The sequence below is a fragment of the Catharus ustulatus genome, chromosome 32 (assembly GCF_009819885.2).
Source record: "Catharus ustulatus isolate bCatUst1 chromosome 32, bCatUst1.pri.v2, whole genome shotgun sequence".
Classification (NCBI taxonomy): Eukaryota; Metazoa; Chordata; class Aves; order Passeriformes; family Turdidae; genus Catharus; species Catharus ustulatus.
Window position 1 is genome coordinate 853,346 of NC_046252.1, and position 21,545 is coordinate 874,890.

The 21,545-nt window shown below is 63.5% G+C and overlaps 5 protein-coding genes across 7 annotated transcripts; 3 read left to right on the top strand and 2 right to left on the bottom strand.

The window, feature by feature from the left end:
- Positions 1–506: 506 nt before the first annotated feature.
- CCDC115 (coiled-coil domain containing 115) lies at positions 507–4,740 on the bottom strand. Of its 2 annotated transcripts, XM_033083545.1 has the most exons (7): positions 4,650–4,740; positions 4,372–4,472; positions 3,557–3,660; positions 2,492–2,583; positions 2,201–2,329; positions 775–975; positions 507–698 (listed from the first exon to the last, which is right to left on the bottom strand). In XM_033083545.1, the coding sequence occupies exons 1-6, from the start codon at positions 4,654–4,656 to the stop codon at positions 788–790; spliced, it is 621 nt and encodes a 206-aa protein (XP_032939436.1). In that variant the 5' UTR covers positions 4,657–4,740; the 3' UTR covers positions 507–698; positions 775–787. The 2 variants fall into 2 exon arrangements, with proteins under 2 accessions (XP_032939436.1, XP_032939435.1); XM_033083544.1 differs by having other exon boundaries at positions 507–975.
- A 160-nt stretch (positions 4,741–4,900) lies between these two features.
- IMP4 (IMP U3 small nucleolar ribonucleoprotein 4) lies at positions 4,901–8,261 on the top strand. Its single transcript, XM_033083514.1, has 9 exons — positions 4,901–4,951; positions 5,331–5,439; positions 5,762–5,845; positions 6,317–6,426; positions 7,159–7,291; positions 7,412–7,566; positions 7,644–7,738; positions 7,815–7,885; positions 7,970–8,261. Exons 1-9 carry the CDS (start codon positions 4,949–4,951, stop codon positions 8,080–8,082), a joined length of 873 nt encoding a protein of 290 aa, XP_032939405.1. The 5' UTR covers positions 4,901–4,948; the 3' UTR covers positions 8,083–8,261.
- PTPN18 (protein tyrosine phosphatase non-receptor type 18) lies at positions 8,215–9,981 on the bottom strand. The gene is made up of 5 exons (XM_033083517.1): positions 9,273–9,981; positions 8,989–9,044; positions 8,691–8,902; positions 8,535–8,609; positions 8,215–8,417 (listed from the first exon to the last, which is right to left on the bottom strand). Exons 1-5 carry the CDS (start codon positions 9,321–9,323, stop codon positions 8,350–8,352), a joined length of 462 nt encoding a protein of 153 aa, XP_032939408.1. The 5' UTR covers positions 9,324–9,981; the 3' UTR covers positions 8,215–8,349.
- Positions 9,982–10,046: 65 nt separating this feature from the next.
- On the top strand, positions 10,047–13,817 carry MON1B (MON1 homolog B, secretory trafficking associated). The gene is made up of 5 exons (XM_033083511.1): positions 10,047–10,086; positions 10,515–11,635; positions 11,999–12,815; positions 12,903–13,050; positions 13,615–13,817. Exons 2-5 carry the CDS (start codon positions 10,645–10,647, stop codon positions 13,795–13,797), a joined length of 2,139 nt encoding a protein of 712 aa, XP_032939402.1. The 5' UTR covers positions 10,047–10,086; positions 10,515–10,644; the 3' UTR covers positions 13,798–13,817.
- Positions 13,818–13,844: 27 nt separating this feature from the next.
- LOC117009281 (trichohyalin-like) lies at positions 13,845–21,469 on the top strand. Of its 2 annotated transcripts, XM_033083516.1 has the most exons (12): positions 13,845–13,870; positions 15,027–15,091; positions 16,625–16,826; positions 16,906–16,980; positions 17,515–17,562; positions 17,837–17,891; positions 17,980–18,069; positions 18,167–18,230; positions 18,389–18,455; positions 19,962–20,016; positions 20,103–20,192; positions 20,872–21,469. In XM_033083516.1, exons 3-12 carry the CDS (start codon positions 16,631–16,633, stop codon positions 20,924–20,926), a joined length of 795 nt encoding a protein of 264 aa, XP_032939407.1. In that variant the 5' UTR covers positions 13,845–13,870; positions 15,027–15,091; positions 16,625–16,630; the 3' UTR covers positions 20,927–21,469. The 2 variants fall into 2 exon arrangements, with proteins under 2 accessions (XP_032939407.1, XP_032939406.1); XM_033083515.1 differs by lacking the exon at positions 13,845–13,870 and having other exon boundaries at positions 14,807–15,091.
- Positions 21,470–21,545: the final 76 nt, after the last annotated feature.

Genomic DNA, 21,545 nt, shown 5'->3' on the forward strand with positions numbered 1-21,545 from the left:
ACCTGACAGCGGTGACAAATGGCCCTGGGGTGGCACTGGTCATGGTGGCACATGACAGCGGTGACAAATGGCCCTGCGGTGGCGCTGGCCATGGTGGCACCTGACAGCGGTGACAAATGGCCCTGTGGTGGCGCTGGCCATGGTGGCACTGCCATGGCCAGCATGTCACAGTAGTGACAGATGGCCCTGTGGTGGCACTGGCCATGGTGGCACCTGACAGTGGTGACAAATGGCCCTGCGGTGGCACTGGCCATGGTGGCACCTGACAGTGGTGACCCTGTGGTGGCACTGGTCATGGTGGCACCTGACAGCGGTGACAAATGGCCCTGTGGTGGCACTGGCCATGGTGGCATCTGACAGCGGTGGCCCTGTGGTGGCACTGGCCATGGTGGCCCTGGCAGCCCTGGCATGGCCAGCACGTGACAGCAGTGACAAACGCCCCGATGGTGACACTGGCACAGCTGGCACATGACAGCAGTGACAAATGACCCTGTGGTGACACCAGGTTGGCAGGAAGTTGGGGCCACCACGGTGGCTTTATTGGGGGTGGTGACACGGGGGGACCCCCCTTGGTGACATCATGCAGGGCTCGGTGTCACCTGCAAAGCCCTGAGTGTCACCTGCAGGCCTTGGGGACTTGGTGTCACCCACAGGCAGGTGGCTGCTGTCCTCCATGTCACTGGTGGCAGTTGTGTCACCTGTGAAGGGTCAGCACAGCTCTGTGTCACCTGTGTCCCCGTGGCTCACGGTGTCACTTGTGTCCCCATGTGTCACCTCGCCGTTCATGTCACGCAGTCACCGAGGTCGCTGTGTCACCCTGGGTGTCCCCAGCTGTTCCCGTGGGGGTGTGGCTGTCCCTGCTGTCCCCGTTGTCCCCAGCCAGGTGACATTTCTGCCGCAGGAGCTGCCGGTACCGGGCGGCCGCAGCCTCCATGGTGGCCTGGAGCTCGGCCACCTCCACGGCCAGCGTCACCCCTGGGGACAGAGGGGACACCAGGGGGGACAGGGAGGTCACAGGGGTCATGACCTTTAGGCCCTCCCCAGTTTTGGGGACTTGTCACATTTGGGGCGTTCCCCCCATTTTAGGGACCCCTCAGGTTTGGGGATCCTCGCTGGTTTTTGGGGATCCCCCAGTCCCTCCCAGTCCCTCCCAGTCCCTCCCAGTTCCTCCCAGTTCCTCCCAGTCCCTCCCAGTTCCTCCCAGTCCCTCCCAGTTCATCCCAGTTCCTCCCAGTCCCTCCCAGTCCCTCCCAGTTCCTCCCAGTTCATCCCAGTCCCTCCCAGTTCATCCCAGTCCCTCCCAGTCCCTCCCAGTTCATCCCAGTCCCTCCCAGTCCATCCCAGTCCCTCCCAGTCCCTCCCAGTTCCTCCCAGTCCCTCCTCCCAGTTCCTCCCAGTTCATCCCAGTTCATCCCAGTCCCTCCCAGTCCCTCCCAGTTCATCCCAGTCCCTCCCAGTCCCTCCCAGTCCCTCCCAGTCCCTCCCAGTTCATCCCAGTTCCTCCCAGTCCCTCCTCCCAGTTCCTCCCAGTTCATCCCAGTTCATCCCAGTCCCTCCCAGTCCCTCCCAGTTCATCCCAGTCCCTCCCAGTCCCTCCCAGTCCCTCCCAGTTCATCCCAGTCCCTCCCAGTTCCTCCCAGTCCCTCCCAGTTCATCCCAGTTCCTCCCAGTCCATCCCAGTCCCTCCCAGTTCCTCCCAGTCCCTCCCAGTTCATCCCAGTCCCTCCCAGTTCATCCCAGTCCCTCCCAGTTCATCCCAGTTCATCCCAGTCCCTCCCAGTCCCTCCCAGTTCATCCCAGTCCATCCCAGTCCCTCCCAGTCCCTCCCAGTCCCTCCCAGTTCATCCCAGTCCCTCCCAGTTCATCTCAGTCCCTCCCAGTCCCTCCCAGTCCCTCCCAGTTCATCCCAGTCCCTCCCAGTCCATCCCAGTCCCTCCCAGTTCATCCCAGTCCCTCCCAGTTCATCCCAGTCCCTCCCAGTTCATCCCAGTCCCTTCCAGTCCCTCCCAGTTCATCTCAGTCCATCCCAGTTCCCATTAATAAATCCTCTGTCTCTCTGTCTCCCCCTGGTGGTGACTCTGAAAACTGCGCCCTGTTCCCAGTCCCTCCCAGTCCCTCCCAGTGCCCCCAAATCCCCTCCCAGTCTCCTCCCAGTAACTCCCAGTGCCTCCCAGTCCCTCCCAGTCCCCCCAGTCCTCACCCTTCTGGAAGCTGCCCTGGGCCTGCCGCAGACTGGGGGGCACCAGGACCCCAAACCAGCTCAGGGGGTCTGGGGGGGGTCTGGGGGGGCTCCCCCCTCTCTCGGGGGCTCCCCGGCGCTGCCGCAGCCCTGGGGGACAGAGAAAGGTCACAGACCCCCCCCAAAAAACAACTCAGGACCCCCCAGCATCCCAAATCCCTCCCTGCACCCATGGGTGACATTGCCAGAACCCCCAATCTGTCCCCAGCACCCACTGGGGACCTTTTGGGGACCCCCCAGCCCCCCCCTCACCGTCACCCCCCCCCTGCTGGGGGTCGGGGTCCTCGGGGTCCCCCCCTGTTCCCGGCACCTCCTCGAAGTGGGGGCGTCCCTCTGGGTCCTGCCTGGGGGGTGACACAGAGGGGACAGTGTCACCGCCACAGCTTGGTGTCCCTTTGCCACCACGGGGACATGCCAGTCCCCCATTGTCACCTCCCTGCACTATTAAACCTCGCCCTACATTGGGGACATCAGTGTCACCCCTGTGTCACCTCCCCAAACTGGGGACACCCCAGTGTGTCCCCAATGTGCTCATGTGTCCCTGTCACCCCCCCAGAGTGTGTCCCCAATGTCCCTCCCTGTGTCCCTGTCACCCCCCCAGTGTGTCCCCAATGTCCCTCCCTGTGTTCCTGTCACCCCCCCCAGTGTCCCCAATGTCCCACTGTCCCTCCCTGTGTCCCTGTCACCCCCCCAGTGTGTCCCCAATGTCCCTCCCTGTGTCCCTGTCACCCCCCCAGTGTGTCCCCCATGTGCTCATGTCCCTCCCTGTGTCCCTGTCACCCCCCCAGAGTGTCCCCAATGTCCCACTGTCCCTCCCTGTGTCCCTGTCACCTCCCCAGTGCATCCCCAGTGTGGTCATGTGTCCATGTCACCCCCCCAGTGTGTCCCCAATGTCCCACTGTCCTTCCCTGTGTCTCTGTCACCCCTGCAATGTGCTCATGTCCCTCCCTGTGTCCCTGTCACCCCCCCAGTGTCCCCAATGTCCCACTGTCCCTCCCTGTGTCCTTGTCAACCCCTCAGTGCATCCCCAGTGTGCTCATGTCCCTCCCTGTGTCCCTGTCACCCCCTCAGTGTGTCCCCAATGTCTCTCCCTGTGTCCCTGTCACACTCCCAGTGTGTCCCCAGTGTCCCACTGTCCCTCCCTGCGTCCCTGTCACCCCCTCAGTGTGTCCCCAATGTCCCTCCCTGTGTCCCTGTCACCCACCACAGCGTGTCCCCAATGTCCCACTGTCCCTCCCTGTGTCCCTGTCACCCCCCCAGAGTGTCCCCAATGTCCCACTGTCCCCCCAGTGTCCCTGTCCCCCGATGTCCCCTCACCTGTGGCACACACGGACTCGGGGCACCATGGTGGCCCCGTACTGCAGGGACGAGACGCGGTGACAGCCCAGGGAGTAGCGGGCCTGAGCCAGGGACAGCCACCCCTGTGGGGACATTGGGGACACTGGGGACACAGCACAGGGACAGCCACCCCTGTGGGGACATTGGGGACACTGGGGACACAGCACAGGGACAGCCACCCCTGTGGGGACATTGGGGACACAGCACAGGGACAGCCACCCCTGCTGGGACACTGGGGACACTGGGGACACAGCACAGGGACAGCCACCCCTGTGGGGACATTGGGGACACAGCACAGGGACAGCCACCCCTGTGGGGACACTGGGGACACTGGGGACACAGCACAGGGACAGCCACCCCTGCTGGGACACTGGGGACACAGCACAGGGATGCCACCCCTATGGGAACATCGAGGACACAGCACAGGGACAGCCACCCCTGTGGGGACATTGGGGGACATTGAAGGGGACAGAAGTACAGCCAGCTGTGGGGACACAGGAGCATGGGGTCAGGGGGGACATGGGGGGCACCTAGCCCTGTGTCGTGTCCCTTTTTGTCCCCACAGCGGGTGACGTGTTCCCCCCATGACATGTCCCAGGACGGGTGGGGTGTCCCCAGCCGTGTCCCCACAGCAAGGGACTGTCCCCAGCTGTGTCCCCGTGGGGTTGGCACATCCCTGTAGTGGGTGACACCCGCCAGCTGTGTCCCCGTGGCAGGTGGCACCTCCTCAAAGTGTCCCCACGAGGGGTGCTGTGTCCCTGTAGTGTCCCCACAGTGTCCCCGTGTCCCCTCACCTGCCGCAGGTGCTGCTCCAGCTGCTCCCGCCGCTGCTGCAGCAGCTCCAGCGCCTCCATCACCTCCAGCGCGGCCGCGTCCAGCGACAGCGACAGCGACCCTGGGCGGGGGGACACGGCTCAGGACCTCACATCAACACCCGGGGGGACACCCGGGCACCCCCGGACCCACCAAAACTGCCCCAGGACCGACCCGATGTCACCACGGTGTCACTCGTGTCACCGGAGACCCCGCCAGGACCCCCAAAATCCCCCCCGGAACCCCCGGCCTCCCTCACCGTCCATCGCCGCCCTCAGCGCGGCCTCAGGCCCGGCCCCGCCTCGTCCAATCGCAGCCCGCCCCGGCTCCTCTCAGCCAATCAGCGCACGCGAAAACCCGAGGGGCGGGGCCTAAGTGAGGGCGGGCAGCATGGCGGGGTGACGCCACGGCGGCCGCCATCTTGAGTGAGGGCGCAAAGTTCCCGCCCCTTCCTGGCAGCACCGCGCTCTCCCATTGGTCCGCCAGCGCTCGGCCAATGGGAGGCGGCGGTGCTGGGAGGTGCCGGCGTGTGAGGAGCAGCGCGGAGCGGCCGCCGCCATGGTGAGGGGGGCGGAGAGTTTTGGGGTCCCGGGTCCCCCTCGTGTCCTCCCCTTGTCCCCGCGTGTCCCCCATCCCTCCATGGCGCCTCCGACCTCCCCCCACCTCGCCCCCGTGTCCATCCTCTCCTCTCTCCGTGTTCCCCACAACGAGCCCTACCCCACTCCCCGTATCCCCATATCCCCCCTCACGTGCCCCTCACTCTTTATCCGCTGTCCCCCAATGTCACCGCTGTCCCCAACCCCTCGATGCCACCTCCAATCCCCCCTCAGCCGTGTGTCCCCCATCCCCTCATCGCTCAGTGTGCCCCACACCGGGTCCTTCCCCACATCCCCGCCCGGTGTCACCCCCGGTGTCACCCCTGTCTGTCGCCGTGTCGCAGCTGCGGCGCCAGGCCCGGGAGCGCCGGGAGTACCTGCAGCGCCGGGCGAGGGAGCAGCAGCAGCAGCGGCAGCGGGAGCGCAGGGAGAGCCTGAAGAGAGCGCTCGATGGTACCGGGACACGGGGAGGGAACGAGAGAGGGGCTGGGAGGGGGGAAAATACAGCGGGAGGGGTAAAGAGGGGCAGGGAGGAATTTGGGGGGGGTTTGGGAGGAGTTAAGGGGTGTTAGGAGAGGTTCTAGGAGTGTGAAAAGGGAACAAAGGAGATTTTGGGGAGTTAAGCAGAGCTTGAGGGGGATAAGAAAGAGTTTAACAGGATTGGGGTTGTTAAAAGGGAGATTGGGAGTGCTGCGGGTTTATTTGGGGCTGGGGTGTTTGAAATGGGGAGGGTTGGGGGTCCTGTGAGCCCCCCCCTCATTTCTCTGCCCCCCAGAGAATCGGCTGCTGCCCACGGAGCTGCGGCACGAGGCGCTGGCCCTGCAGAAGGAGCTCGAGTTCGACTTCGAGGCACCAGCAGGTGAGTGGGACCCCCAAATTGGGGGGGAGGGTGAGGAGAGGGACCCCCAAATTTGGGGAGATTGGAACTTCCAAACCCAGGGATGGGGGACAGGCAAGAGCCTTGGATGGTGAGCTGGACCCCAAAGTGGGGAGGGGGGAAATTCTGGATCAGGAGAGTCAGGGAAGCCCAAAAAAGAACTAAAAAAATAGACTGGCCCTAGAATTAAATTTGTCAAATTTCCCCAAATTACGCGTGGGTTTTTAATTTCTTAATAAGATTGAATTCAGCCCAAAATGAGTGGGGGGCTGCACCCCAAATCTGGGCCTCATTCCCCCAAAATGAGCCATGAATTCCCCAAAATGGGAATTAAATCCAAATCCCCCTAAAACTGAGTCACTGAATTGACCCCAACTGACCCCGGGTGGGTGTGGCTGCAGTGGGCGGGGCTGGGAGTACAGGGGGCGTGGCCTGACAAAGCCCCGCCCCCAGGGACAGGTGACAGCCAGGATGACGAGTACAGGTGGGCGGGGCTGGAGCCCCCCAAGGTGATGGTGACGACGTCGCGCGACCCCAGCTCCCGCCTGCGCCTCTTCGCCAAGGTGGGCGTGGCCAGGTTTGGGTGTGGCTCTGGGATGGGCGTGGCCAGTTTGGGTGTGGCTCTGAGGTGAGCGTGGCCAGTTTGGGTGTGGTGTGAGCTGGGTGTGGCCTGAGATGGGTGGGGCTCATGGGTGGGTGTGGTCTGAGCTGGGTGTGGTTCTGGGGGTGTGGCCTGGTCTGTGTGTGGTCTTAGCTGGGTGGGGCCTGAGCTGGGTGTGGTTCTGGGGTGGGCATGGCCAGTTTGGGTGTGTTGTGAGCTGGGTGTGGCTCTGGGGGTGTGGCCAGGTTTGGGTGTGGTCTGCACTGGGTGTGGTTCTGTGGGTGTGGCCAGACTTGGGTGTGGTCTGAGCTGGGTGTGGCCAGTTTTGGGGTATGACCTGAGCTGGATGTGGCTCTGGGGTGGGTGTGGCCCAGCTTGACCACCTTGACCCCATCCCATGGGGGGGGCGTGGCTTCAAGAAGGGGTGGGACTTTTGTGGGTGTGGTTGGGCAGTGGGAGGGGCTTGTTTGGCCCCACCCCTTGGGGGGTGAAACCCGCAGGAGTGGGAGGGGTCTTTGTGGGCGTGGCCTCAGCATGGGCGTGGCTCCCAGTGACCCTTATTTGGTGAAAGGGGCGGTGCCAGCGATGGGCGTGTCCTTGTCCCGCTCTGTTGGGGGACACCAGGGGGTGATATGGGGGACACCATGGTGACACAAGTGGGGCTCTCTGACCCCACCCCTGTCCCCCTGGCCAGGAGCTGTGCCTGCTGCTGCCGGGGGCTCGCCGGATGAACCGGGGCCGTGCCGAGCTGGGCGCTCTGGTCGGGGCGTGCCGGGCCGCGGGCGTCACCGACCTGCTGGTGCTGCACGAGACGCGCGGGCGGCCCGGTCAGTGCTCCCCTTTTTTATGGGGGGGTGGTCTCCCCTTTTTTTGGGGGTGGGGTTAATCCACATAGGGGGTGTGGTGTGTTGGAGGGGTGTGTCCTGACAGAGCCCCACCCCTCCTAGATGGGCTGACCGTGTCCCACCTGCCCCATGGCCCCACTGCCTACTTCACCCTGAGCGGGGCCGTGCTGCGCCAGGAGGTCGGGGGGCTCGGGGGGGCCCCGCTGGCCGCCCCCCACCTGCTGCTGCTGCGTCTGGATTCCACTCTTGGAAAAAGGGTACGGCTGGGGGGGCAGGGGGGACATGGGGGGAGGTCCCAGGGGTGGGGTGACCCCATTGCTGTCCCCCCCCTTAGGTTGGGACCATCCTCAAGCACCTGTTCCCCGTGCCCCGACCCGAGAGCCGCCGCGTGGTGACCTTTGCCAACGAGGATGACGTCATTTTAGTGCGGTGGGTGACACGTGGGGACACAGTGACATGGACAGACCCCTCCCCACTGTCCCCTCTGACCTCCCCCTCCCCACAGGAACCACGTGTACCGGCGCCGGGGGCGGACGGTGGAGCTGGAGGAGGTCGGACCCCGTTTCCAGCTGAGGCGTGAGTGTCCCCTACTGTCCCCTAAAAGGGGTCCCCCAATGTCCCCAAACATCCCAACAACCCCCCGTGTGTCCCCCTCCCCAGCCTACCTGATCCGCCTGGGGACCCTGGAGCAGGGGGACGCAGCCGACGTGGAGTGGCGCTGGCACCCGTACACGGCCACGGCCCCCAAGCGCCGCCTGCTCAGCGTCACCTGAGCCCCCCCGCGCCACCTGAGCCCCCCAGGACCCTCCCCAGCACCTGGAGACCCCCCCCCAGCGGGACCCACCTGCAGACCTGAGACCACCTCGGCAGCTGAGCCCGCTCAGGACTCCCCCCAGGCACGTCTGTGTCTTGCAATCGGTTTTTATTTGTTATAATAAATTGTTTTTTTCTATCTTGGGTTCTGTCAGGATTGGTCAGGTTTTGCTGCAGCCCCTCCTCTGTAGTGGGTGGTGGGGGAGCTCAGGGATCTGGGCCCCCCCTCACACCTGGGACCACTCAGCCGGGGGGTCCCGTGGGCCCTTGGGCTTCCCAATGCGGGAGTTAAACCCTGGAGGGGGAGCAGGGGGTCAGTGAGGAGGGGGGGCTGGACAGTGCTGTCCCCCCTGAACCCCCCTGGACACCCCCCAGACCCCCTCCCCAGGACACCGTGGCCCCCCATTCTCACCAAGGCAGGGGCTGCTGCTGGGGTCTGCAGGGGGGGTCACGACCTCGTAGGCGCCATCCGTGGGTCTGGGGGATCCTGGGGGGTGGGAGCAGGGTCAGAATTAACCTTTGGGGGGGTCCCTGAGCTCCTTAAACCCCCCCAAACCCCCCCACTCACCTGCCGGGCTGGGGGAGGGGCGGCGCACGGGGCTGCCCGGCAGCGAGCACGTGCCCGAGGGGGCGGAGTCTCTTGCGAAGGGGGCGTGGTCTCTGTCCAAGGGGGAGGGGCCTCTCCCCGCGGCCCCGCCCCCCCGGCGGGGTTTGTTGACCACGGCGTAGGTGACATCCATGGCGGGGGGCGCGGGGGGCTCGGCCGGCACCGAAACGCTCCTGGGGGGGGGACAGTGGAGGGGAGGGAGGGGACACCTGTCCGGGTCACCTGTCCGGGCCACCTGTCCCTTGTGGCGAGTACTCACCTGAGCAGGGCGGGGCGCAGAGCCCGACGAGCGACAGCGTCCTGGTACAGGGGGGGCTGGGGAGGCAAGGGGTCACCTGCGGCCCCCCAAAACGGGGGCGGCCGGAGCTCCCGCGTCCCCCCAACCCTCTCGGGGTCCCCCCCTTGGCAGCCGGGTCCCTTCTTTCACTTCCCCTTTCCGGGGCCAGGAAGTGCCGCGGCCGCCCTCGGGCCCCCACCCCGCCCCGGATGCCCGCGGCCCCCTCAGCTCCCGGCGGCCCCCCGATCTCGGGGTGCTGCTCTCACCTGCACCCCACGGGCCAGGCTGAGGTGGCCGGGGGGTGGTGGAGGTGCCATCGGGGTCCTGGGGGAGGGTCTCAGGTGTGTGGGGCTCGGAGGGGATCTCGGGGGGTTTTCAGGGCCCAGGCCCCACCCCTGGGCTGGAGCCCGGCCCCTGGGCTGGGCACGAGGTGGGGGCGTAAAGATCCCCTGGGGCACTTTGGGGGGGCTCCTGTGGGAGCCTGAGGATCCATGGAGGGGCTGTTTAGGGGCTCTGTGGGGCTTTTTGGAGTCCCTATTGCCCCTGCAGCGTATCTGGGGGGGGTTCTAGACACCCTGTAGAGCCTCTGAGAAGCCACTGTGGAGATTTTGGGTGTCCTTACAGATCCTATATGGGTCTTTTGGTGGTGCCTATAGAACTTCTGTGGTGCCCTAAAGCACCCCTGGTGTGCCGGTGGCTCCTAGGGCTCATCTGGGGCTCCCAGAGACATTTAGGGTCCCCTATGGCCCTTGGGACCCTGCGGGGGCGCGGCCGGGCTCCTATAGCCCCTATAGGGGTCCCTCTGGCCCCGCCCCTCATCACGAGGCTGCGCCCCGGCCCCGCCCCCTCGTGACGTCACACGGAGAATGAAGGGAGGGGGTGGAGCGGGAGAACCCGCCAAAAGAGGCGTCGCTCCTCAGGCCCCGCCCCGCGCCCGCTGATTGGTCGGCGCGCGGATGCTCCGCCCCCTTCCTCCGCGCCGCGCGGTGATTGGTGGCTGCGGCGGCGCGGTGACGTCACGAGGCGCGCGGCGCGGTGGCCCCGGAAGCGGCGGTGGCGGCGGGAGCGGGAGCGCGGCCGGTGAGCGCGCGCGGGGCGGGGACAGCGCGGAGGCGGAGCCAGAGGGGGCGGGCACTGTGGGGGCGGGGCCAAGGCGGGGGCAGGTGGGGAGGGGGCGGCCGAGGGGCGATCGAGCCGGAGGGCGGAGCTTTGTGAGGGGCGGGGCGGCCCCAGGGGGCTCGGGGGGCGGGGTTAAAGTGGTTCGGGGGCGGGGTTTATCGCTTGTGATGGGCGTGGTTTATTGTGGGGGCGTGGTCAATGTGGCACGTGGGGGGTGTTCCGGGGTGAGGCTCTATGGGGCGTGGCTTTGTTAGTGGGCGTGGCCTTGGGGAAGACCCCCAGGGCTGGGTGCTACTGGGTGGGGCTGGGGGTTTGCCCACAAGGTGCGGATTGGGGGCGTGGCTTGTGGAGCCACACCCCCGCTGACCCCACCCCACATCCCCCCACAGGTGCCGTGGCCAAGGCAGCGCCCAGGACCCCTGACCCCACCCTTGGCGAGGGCAGGGTGGGGCAGGGCGGGGCCGTTCAGGTGTGCGGGCCCCGCCCCGGCGCCCCCTGCTGGTCACAGGTGTGGCAGAGATGGACCCAGCGAGGACAGTGGACACGGTGTTCCCTGGTTGTCACCACAGTGGGGAGGATGAGGAGGAAAGTGTGACAGCAGTGGCAGCCGTGACATCATCTGTGTGTCACCCTGCTTCGAATGAGGAGGAGGAGGAGGACAAGGAGGTGGCTGCAGTGGTGACAGCCACAATGTCCCTGGGGTGCCACCCCAGTGAGGATGAGGAGGTGGCAGTGGGTGTGACATCCCAAGGTGGGCCATGTGGCCGGGATGAAGATGTGCTGGCACCAGCCACAACGTCCCAGAGCTGTCATGCTGGTGAGGAGGAGGAAGAGGTGACCACGGCGGTGACAACGGCAGTGACATCCCCCGGCATGCAGCTCAGTGAGGAGGAGATGACCAAGGCCACAATGTCCCCAGCACATCCCCATGTAGGGGCTGAAGAGGAGGTGACAGCAGCGGTGACGTCCCCAGCATGTCACCCTGGTGAGGAAGAGGAGGTGACAGCGGCAGTGACATCCCCAGCATGTCACTGTGAGGAGAAAGAGGAGGAGGTGACAGCAGCGGTGACATCCCCAGCGCGTCACCGCAGTGAGGAAGAGGAGGTGACAACGGCAGTGACATCCGCAGTGTGTCACCCCAGAGAGGAAGAGGAGGTGACAGCGGCAGTGACATCCCCAGCATGTCACCCTGAGGAGGAAGAGGAGGAAGCGACACCAGTGGTGATGTCCCCAGTGTGTCACCCCAGTGAGGAAGAGGAGGAGGTGACAGCAGCGGTGACAGCAGCAGCGGCCACGTCGGCCCCGGGCGGGCGGCGTGGCGCGGACGAGGACGTGGCGGCCGCGGGCTGGCGAGCGCGGCGCAAACACGTGTTCGTGCTCAGTGAGGCCGGCAAGCCCATCTACTCCCGGCACGGCAACGAGGAGGCGCTGGCGGCCACCATGGGTGTCATGATGGCCCTGGTGTCCTTCATCCAGAGCGGCGGCAATGCCATCCGTGCCATCTGCTCCGGTACGGGACCATGGAACCCCCAGATTTACACACGGGTAACCCCAAACCTGCCCAGCCCCGCCCCCAGGTAGCCCTGAAACAGCCCCCACAGGTACAGCCACATCCCTGGTAAGAACAGCCCTCTCCAAACACAGCATCCCACCCCCAAAACCTCCTCTCCCAGCTACAGCTGAATCTACCAAATCAGCCCACCCGGCTACAACCACCCCCCCAAAACTCTCTTTCCCCCATACCCCTTCCTGGGTGCTACCACCCTCCAAAAAATCCTTCCTTGCTACAGCCACTCTCCAAAACAACCATTCCCCAAGTCCCTCGGTGTCCCCCCACCCCGTGTGACCGCCGTGTCCCCTCTCTCTCTCACAGAGGACCGCACGCTGGTGTTCGAGCAGCGGGGCCCGCTGCTGCTCGTGTCGGTGTCCCGCACACGGCAATCGGCGGCGCAGCTGCGGAGGGAGCTCGCCTTCGTTCACGAGCAGATCCTGTCCCTGCTGACCCGCGGCGGCATCGCCCGAGTCTTCGCTCGCCGCCGTGGCTTCGACCTCCGCCGGCTGCTGGCGGGCGCCGAGGCCGTGCTGGACCGGCTGCTCTGCGGGGCCGCTGCCGATGGGCGGCTGCTGCTGGGAGCCGCTCGCTGCCTGCCCTTGCCCGGGGGGCTCCGCCGGGCCGTGTCCGGGGCTCTGCGCCGCGCCGCCGCCGCCGCTCGCCCCGCGCCCGCCCTGGCCGTGCTGGCAGCCCGGGGCCGCCTGGTGACAGCGGCGCGACAGCGAGCGCTGGCCGAGGGCGGGCGGCTCTGCGCCAGCGACCTGCACCTGCTGCTCAACCTGCTGGGCGGCGGGGCGGGCGCGGGCGAGGTGTGGACCCCCGTGTGTTTGCCACGTTTTAATCCCGATGGGTATTTCTATGCGTACGCGGCGAGGTTGGGCGAGGAGGAGGAGGAGGAAGGCGGCGTGACGCTGATCCTGCTGTCCACGGAGCGGGAGGGTTTCTACGCGGCGGCTGCGTGCCGGAGGCAGCTGGAGGACACGCTGCGGGCTCAGGGATGGTTGGCCGAGCTGGCCGCGGCTGTGCGAGGGGGAGCGGGGTACGGCCCGTCCCGCCCCGGTGCCCCCGAGCTCCGGCATTTCCTCTACAAACCTTTGGAAGGGCCGGAGGAGATGCAGCAGCTGCCGCAGTTCACCAGGTGGGCAGGGGTACCCCAGAATTGGGATGGGGGGGTGTTCCCGGTGTTTAACTGACTGCCGTGTCTCCCCTCCCTCGCTGGCCGCAGCCCCGAGCTGGAGGAGCCCTACACCAGCGAGGAGGAGCAGCACCGGCTCTTCGACCTGTACCACTACCTGCACAGCCGGGTGCACAGCCCGCACCGGCCCCTGCGCCTGCTCTACCATGTGGCGGAGAAGGAAACGCTCCTGGCCTGGGTGAGCCGCGGGGAAGGAGCCGCTGGAGTCAGCAGCGCGTGTTTGTGCTGCTCTGAGAGGATCCCAGAGTTAGGGGCTGGTGGTGCCGTCAGTAGATCCCACAATTAATGGGATGTGGTGTCAGTGCCGTCAGTAATACTGGGATGCTCATTGGTGGTACCATCAGCAAATCCCACAGTTACTGGGATGCTGTCAGTAGATCCCACAATTAATGGGATGCCCACTTTTGCCATCAGTAAATCCCACATTTATTGGGATGCCCACTGGTGGTGCCATCAGTAAATCCCACATTTATTGGGATGACAACTGGTAGTGCCATCAGTAAATCCCACAATTAATGGGATGCCCACTTTTGCAATCAGTAAATCCCACATTTATTGGGATGCCCACTGGTGGTGCCATCAGTAAATCCTTCAATTAATGGGATGCTCACTGGTAGTGCCATCAGTAAATCCCACAATTAATGGGATGCCCACTGGTGCTGTCAGTAAATCCCACAATTAACAGGATGCTCACTGGTGGTGCCACCAGTAAATCCCAGTTAACAGGTGTGGGTTCCCACAGGTGACCAGCAAGTTCGAGCTGTACAGCTGCTTCAGCCCGCTGGTGACGAAGGCGGGCGCCATCGCCGTGCTGACCAAGCTGCTGCGCTGGCTCAAGAAGGAGGAGGACTGGCTGTTCATCCGCTACCCGGCACCGTTCTGTGCCGCACCTGCGCGCCCCGAGGCGCCCGAGCCCGAGGGCTGACAATAAACACTGAGACCCTGGGGAGAGTCCTGAGTCTGGGGGGACTAGGGGGATGAGGGGACACGGCCTGAGGGTGAGGGGATGAGGGGACAGGGCCTGAGGGGTGAAGGAATGAGGGGACAGGGCCTGAGGGGTTAGGGGGGATGAGGGGGCACGGCCTGAGGGGCTAGGGGATGCGGGGACAGGGCTTGAGGGTGAGGGGATGGGGGACAGGGCCTGAGGGGTGAGGGGATGTGGGGGGATGAGGGGACACGGACTGAGGGTGAGGGGATGGAGGGACAGGGCCTGAGGGGTGAGGGGATGGGGGGATGAGGGGACACGGACTGAGGGGTGAGGGGATGCGGGGACAGGGCCTGAGGGTGAGGGGATGGGGGACAGGGCCCGAGGGGTGAGGGGATGGGGGGATGAGGGGACACAGACTGAGGGTGAGGGGATGGGGGGGACACAGCCTGAAGGGTGAGGGGACAGGGGGACACGGCCTGAGGGGTTAGGGGATGGGGGGACATGGACTGAGGGGTGAGGGGATGTGGGGACAGGGCCTGAGGGGTGAGGGGATGGAGGGATGAGGGGACATGGCCTGAGGGGTGAGGGGATGCGGGGACAGGGCCTGAAAGGTGAGGGGATGGGGGACAGGGCCTGAAAGGTGAGGGGACACAGCCTGAATGGTGAGGGGAAGAGGGGACATGGCCTGAGGGGTGAAGGAACAGGGGGACAGGGCCTGAGGAGTGAGGGGATGGGGGGATGAGGGGACATGGCCTGAGGGGTGAGGGGATGGGGGGACACGCCCTGAGGGGTGAGGGGATGGAGGGATGAGGGGACATGGCCTGAGGGGATGAGGGGGCAGGGCCTGAAGGATAAAGGGAGAGGGGGACAAGGGGACACAGCCTGTGGGGATGGCCTGAGCAGTGAGGGGATGAGGGGACAGGGCTTCAAGGGTGAGGGGACAGCAGGGACATGGCCTGAGGGTGAGGGGATGAGGGGACAGGGCCTCAAGGGTGAGGGGAAGAAGGAAAGGGGAAGAGGAGATGAGAACAGAGAGGAAATGGGACAGAGAAGAAGGAAAAGGGAACCAAAAATGAGAGAAATGCGGGAGAGAATATGGGGATAAAACCTGAAAGAAAAGGTGGGCGAGAGCAGACAGAAAAGAGCGAAAATGGGAGAGAAAATGGAGAGATGAGAGGACAAAAATCAGTGGGAGAACACAAGAAAATGGTGGGAAAATTTGACAGGAAAGGCTGCAAGAGGTGACAAGAAACGGACAGCAAAAATAGACGGGAAAGGGAGCAGAAAAGAGGTAAGAGAATATACGGAAGAAGTGACAGACTAGGGGTGAAAAGGGTACAGAAAATGGCATCAGGAAGGGACAGAAACAGCTGGAAAAGGGGACAAAAAGTAGGGCAAAGTGTGGACAGAAAACGGTGGGAAGACGTGAGGGGAAAGGTGGAAAAATGTATGATGAAAATGGTGGGAAAACATGAGGGGAAAAGGTGGGGACATGTGAAGCAAAAAAGTGGGAAAATAAAAGGGAAATGGAGAGAAAATGTGAGGGGAAAAGGCAGGGAAATGTGAGGGGAGAAGGGCGGGAAAATGTGAGGGGAAAAGAGGGGGAAACGTGAGGGGAAAAGTGGGAAAATGTGAGGGGAAAAGAGTGGGAAAACGTGAGGTGGAAAGGGTGAGAAAATGTGAGGGGAAAAGAGGGGGAAACGTGAGGGGGAAAGGGTGAGAAAATGTGAGGGGAAAAGAGGGGGAAACGTGAGGGGAAAAGTGGGAAAACGTGAGGGGAAAAGAGCGGGAAAACATGAGGGGAAAAGTGGGAAAACGTGAGGGGAGAAAAGGGAAAACGTGAGGGGAAAAGAGAGGGAAAACGTGAGGGGAAAAGGATGGGAAAACGTGAGGGGAAAAGAACGGGAAAATGTGAGGGGAAAAGAGAGGGAAAACGTGAGGGGAAAAGGATGGGAAAACGTGAGGGGAAAAGAACGGGAAAATGTGAGGGGAAAAGTGGGAAAACGTGAGGGGAGAAAAGGGAAAACGTGAGGGGAAAAGAGAGGGAAAACGTGAGGGGAAAAGAGCGGGAAACCTGAGGGGAAAAGCAGAAAAACGTGAGGGGAAAAGTGGGAAAACGTGAGGGGGAAGTGGGAAAACGTGAGGGCAAAAGAGCGGGAAAACGTGAGGGGAAAAGAGCGGGAAAACGTGAGGGGAAAAGAATGGGAAAACATGAGGGGAAAGTGGGAAAATGTGAGGGGAAAAGAGGGAAAACGTGAGGGGAGAAAAGGGAAAACGTGAGGGAAAAAGGTGGAAAAACGTGAAGGGGAAGTGGGAAAATGTGAGGGGGAAAGTGGGAAAACATGAGGGGGAAAGAGAGGCAAAACGTGAGGGGAAAAGGGTGGGAAAACATGAGGGGAAAAGTGGGAAAACGTGAGGGGGGAAAAGTGGGAAAACGTGAGGGGAAAAGGGCAGGAAAATGTGAGGGAGTGGGAAGGAGAGGAGCTGACAAACCACAGAAAGAAGCTGAAGGGAAATGGGGGGTGAAAAGGGACGAAGTGTAAAGACACAAGAAAGCAAAGTGTGAGAAGGGGACTGGGAAGAGGAAAATGGAGCAAGAAGGGAAAGGACTGGAGAGGGAAAGGAGGGACGGAGGTGGCGGGAACTGGAGGAAGGAGGTGACAGAAATGGGAGAAACCATGGAGAAAAGAGAGAAAAAAAAATAAGGAGGGAGGAAATGGTGAAATGTGGGGCTGAGGATGGGAAAAGGGAAACAAAGAGGATGACAAGGTGACGGGAGAGGACAAACCAGTGCCCACCATCATCATCCCCCGTGTCCCTCCAGCCTGCCATGATGGAAAAGGACCCACGCAGTGAGGAGCTCAACAAGCAGGACACCCTGAGACCCCCCGTGTCCCCCCGCCCCAAGGGGCAGGTGCTGCCAGGTGTCCCCAAGAAAAGCAGCGTCCCTGGGTCCTGCCCAGCTGCCCCCTCAGGTCACCCTGAGGTGGAGGTGCTGCAGAAGCAGGCGCACACCCTGCGGAAGGGTGAGTGTGAGGAGCCCTGTGTTCCCCCCGTGTTCCCATGCCCCTCATGTCCCTCTGTCCATCCCATCCTGTCCCACAGTCCATCGGGTCGTGGTGGAGGAGCTGGCGAGGGCACAGCAGAGCAGTGAGGAGCTGCACCAGCGGTTGGAGAAGCGTGAGTCGTCTGGGGGATCCCTGAGGGGTCAGGGGGATCCCTGAGGGGTCTGGAGGGGGGGACATTGAGAGGAGGGGGGACACTGAGGGATCTGGAGGGGGACACTGAGGGATCTGGAGGGGGGTGACACTGAGGGGTCTGGGGGATCCCTGAGGGGTCTGGAGGGGGGGACATTGAGAGGAGGGGGACACTGAGGGGAGAGGGACACTGAGGGGTCTGGGGGATATCTGAGGGGTCTGGAGGGGGACACTGAGGGGTCTGGGGGGGACACTGAGAGGAGGGGGACACAGACAGGAGAGGGACACACACAGAGAGGTCTGGGGGATCCCTGAGGGGTCTGGAGGGGGACACTGAGGGGTCTGGAGGGGGACACAGAGAGGAGGGGGACACACACAGAGGGGTCTGTGGGGGACACTGAGAGGAGGGGCACACTGAGAGGAGGAGGACACACACAGAGGGGTCTGTGGGGTGTGCAGGGACCCTGAGGTGTTTGTGGGGACAGAAGGCTCTGAGCTCACTTCCCCCTGCCCACAGTGAAGCAGCAAAAGGAGGCCCTGAAGGAGCCCCGGAAGAAGTTGCAGGGTGAGCCCTGAGGTCTTTGAGCCTCCCCCAAACCTTCCCCTGACCCCTCCAGACCCCTTTTGACCGCCACAATTCCCTGACCCTTGTGTCCCCTCCTGACTCCCCCAAAGGGGGTGACCCCCACTGTGTGTCCCCCTCACAGAGGGACCCCCTTGGCTCCTGTGACCCCCCTGACCCCGATGATCCCCCTGACCTCTCCCATGAACCCCCATAGTCCTTTTTGATCCCCCATATCCTGCTGACCCCAACCCTTGTGACCCCCCTGACCCCCCAGAGTTACTGCAGAGAGCGCAGCTGCACAGTGAGGAGGTGAAGGCCCAAGGCCAGAGGTGAGTGGGGACATCTGTGACCCTCCTCACCCTCACCTGTGCCCACGTGACCTCCCCCAACACACCTGGTGCCCTCTGACCCCTGCAGGAAATCGGGGATCTGCCTGGAGCAGCAACAGGGCCTGGAAGGGACAGAGCAGAAGTGGGAGCAGTTCCTATTCGAGTGCCGGGAACAAAGGTGGGGCTGGGGACACAGGTGGGGCTTGGGGACACAGGTGGGGCTGGAGACACAGGTCATGTGACCCCCATGTCACCCCCTGTGTCCCCTCCCCCAGGTGGCAATACTGCCAGAAGCTCGATGCCATCACGGAGGAGTTCAAGCACCTGCGTGTCACTCACGTGAGCCCTGGGCTGGGGTCCCTCCCACACCTGGGGGGTCCCAAACACACCTGGGGGATCCCACACACACCTGGGGGTCCCACACACACCTGGGGGATCCCACACACACCTGGGTGTCCTCACACACCCTGGGATCACCTCCCCGTGTCCCCCCACAGACTCCAGACCACCTGAAGGCTGAACTGGTGAAGCTGGAGAAGATGGAGGAGAAGTTTCTGAACTGGGGTGAGCCTCTAACACCTGAGTGACCCCCTGGGAACCCCCTCAAGCCACCTGAGTGTCCCTCCTGACACCTGAGTGACCCCTGGGACCCACCTCAAGCCACCTGAGTGTCCCTCCTGACACCTGAGTGACCCCCTGGGAACCCCCTCAAGCCACCTGAGTGTCCCTCCTGACACCTGAGTGACCCCCTGGGACCCCCCTCAAGCACCTGAGTGTCCCTCCTGACACCTGAGTGACCCCCTGGGACCCCCCTCAAGCCACCTGAGTGTCCCTCCTGACACCTGAGTGACCCCTGGGATCCCCCTCAAGCACCTGAGTGTCCCTCCTGACACCTGAGTGACCCCCTGGGACCCCCCTCAAGCACCTGAGTGTCCCTCCTGACACCTGAGTGACCCCTGGGATCCCCCTCAAGCACCTGAGTGTCCCTCCTGACACCTGAGTGACCCCCTGGGACCCCCCTCAAGCACCTGAGTTCCCTCCTGACACCTGAGTGACCCCTGGGACCCACCTCAAGCACCTGAGTGTCCCTCTTGACACCTGAGTGACCCTTGTGACACCTCTGGGCACTTGAGGGACCCCCTGGGACACCTGAGTGACCCCCTGGGACCCCCCTCAAGCACCTGAGTAACCCCCTGGGATCCCCCTCAAGCACCTGAGTGACCCCCTGGGATCCCCCTCAAGCACCTGAGTGTCCCTCCTGACACCTGAGTGACCCTTGTGACACCTCTGGGCACCTGAGTGACCCCCTGGGACCCCCCTCAAGCCACCTGAGTGTCCCTCCTGACACCTGAGTGACCCTTGTGACACCTCTGGGCGCCTGAGTGACCCCCTGGGACCCCCCTCAAGCCACCTGAGTGTCCCTCCTGACACAGGAGTGACCCTTGTGACACCTCTGGGCACCTAAGGGACACCCTGGGACACCTGAGTGACCCCCTGGGAAACCCCCTCAAGCACCTGAGTGTCCCTCCTGACACAGGAGTGACCCCTGGGACCCCCCTTAAGCCACCTGAGTGTCCCTCCCGACACCTGAGTGACCCCTGGGATCCCCCTCAAGCACCTGAGTGTCCCTCCTGACACCTGAGTGACCCCCTGGGACCCCCCTCAAGCCACCTGAGTGTCCCTCCTGACACCTGAGTGACCCCTGGGACCCCCCTCAAGCCACCTGAGTGTCCCTCCTGACACCTGAGTGACCCCTGGGACCCATCTCAAGCACCTGAGTGTCCCTCCTGACACCTGAGTGACCCCCTGGGACCCCCCTCAAGCCACCTGAGTGTCCCTCCTGACACAGGAGTGACGCCTTGTGACACCTCTGGGCACCTAAGGGACACCCTGGGACACCTCAGTGACCTCCTGAGCTCCTCCCAGGGAACACCTGACTGACCCGTGGCCACCTGAGCCTCTCTCCCACGAGCCCCTGAGTGACCCCCTGGACACCTGAGCCCCCCCAAACCCAGGTGTGTCCCCAGGTGTGCCCCCAGGTGTGCTGAGCAGTGTCCCCTCCTTGTGCAGAGCGCTGTTTGAAGAAGACCGTGGAGCTGATATGCCCAGAGGCACTGGTGGCCATGTGAGTGCCCAGCTCTGGCCCCGTCCCCTCGCAGGTGACCCTGCCCACTCGGGTTTGTCCCCACCCCCAACCCCGAATTCTCGCAGGCAATTGGTGCGGGAGGAGCAGGAGCGGGCGGAGCGACGGCTGGAGGCGGAGCTGCGGCGGCAGCAGCAGAGCCGGGAGCGGCGTGACAGGTGTGTGACACCCTTGGGACAGGTGTGTGACCCCCAGCACAGGTGTGTGACCCCCCCAGGACAGGTGTGTGACCCGCAGGACAGGTGTGTGACCCACAGGACAGGTGTGTGACCCCCCCAGGACAGGTGTGTGACCCGCAGGACAGGTGTGTGACCCACAGGACAGGTGTGTGACCCCCTTGGGACAGGTGTGTGACCCCCTTGGGACAGGTGTGTGACCTGCAGGACAGGTGTGTGACCCCCCTTGGGACAGGTGTGTGACCCCCAGGACAGGTGTGTGACCCACAGGACAGGTGTGTGACCCCCAGCACAGGTGTGTGACCCCCAGGACAGGTGTGTGACCTACAGGACAGGTGTGTGACCCCCCCAGGACAGGTGTGTGACACCCCCCCCCAGGACAGGTGTGTGACCCCCCTGGGACAGGTGTGTGACCTCCAGGACAAGGGTATGACCCCCAGGACAGGTGTGTGACCCCCAGGACAGGTGTGTCACCCTCCAGGACAGGTGTGTGATCCCCTGGAAAAGGTGTGTGGCCCCCTAAGGACAGGTGTGACCCTCAGGACAGGTGTGTGACCCCCAGGACAGGTGTGACCCCCCTGGGACAGGTGTGTGACAGGTGTGGCTTTGTCACCAGGACCCCTCCCACCTCTAACCCCACCCCTTTTGTGGCCCTGCCCAGGTTGGCCGAGGAGCTGCGGCAGCTGCAGCTCTCCATGGAGGCTCAGCCAGAGTGACGGGATGGACACACCATGGGACACGTGTGGCACCTGTGTGACACCTCTGTGTGACACCTGCGGGCCACCCGTGTCCTCCCACGTTCTCATGTCCCCAGTTCCTCGTTGTTCTCTCCTCCCTGTTCCCCCAGTTCCCCCATGTTCTCATGAACCTGATTTCCCCCATGTTCCCCCCAATGTTCTCATGTTCCCCCATGTTCTCCCATGTTCTCCCATGTTCTCCCATGTTCTCCCGTGTTCTCATGTCCCTGATTTCCCCCATGTCCCCAGTTCCCCCCCAATGTTCTCATGTCCCCCACGTTCTCATGTTCCACCATGTTCTCCCATGTTCTCACATGTTCCCCCAATGTTCTCATGTCCCTTTATGTTCTCATGTGTCTGATTTCCCCCATGTCCCCAGTTCCCCCGCGATGTTCTTGTGTTCCCTCAATGTTCTCCCATGTTCTCCCATGTTCTCGTGTCCCTGATTTCCCCCATGTCCCCAATTCCCCCCCAATGTTCTCATGTCCCCCCATGTTCTCATGTCCCTGTTTTCCCCAATGTTCTCATGTCCCCCATGTCCCCAGTTCCCCGCCAATGTTCTCATGTCCCTGATTGTCCCCAGTTCCCCACCATGTTC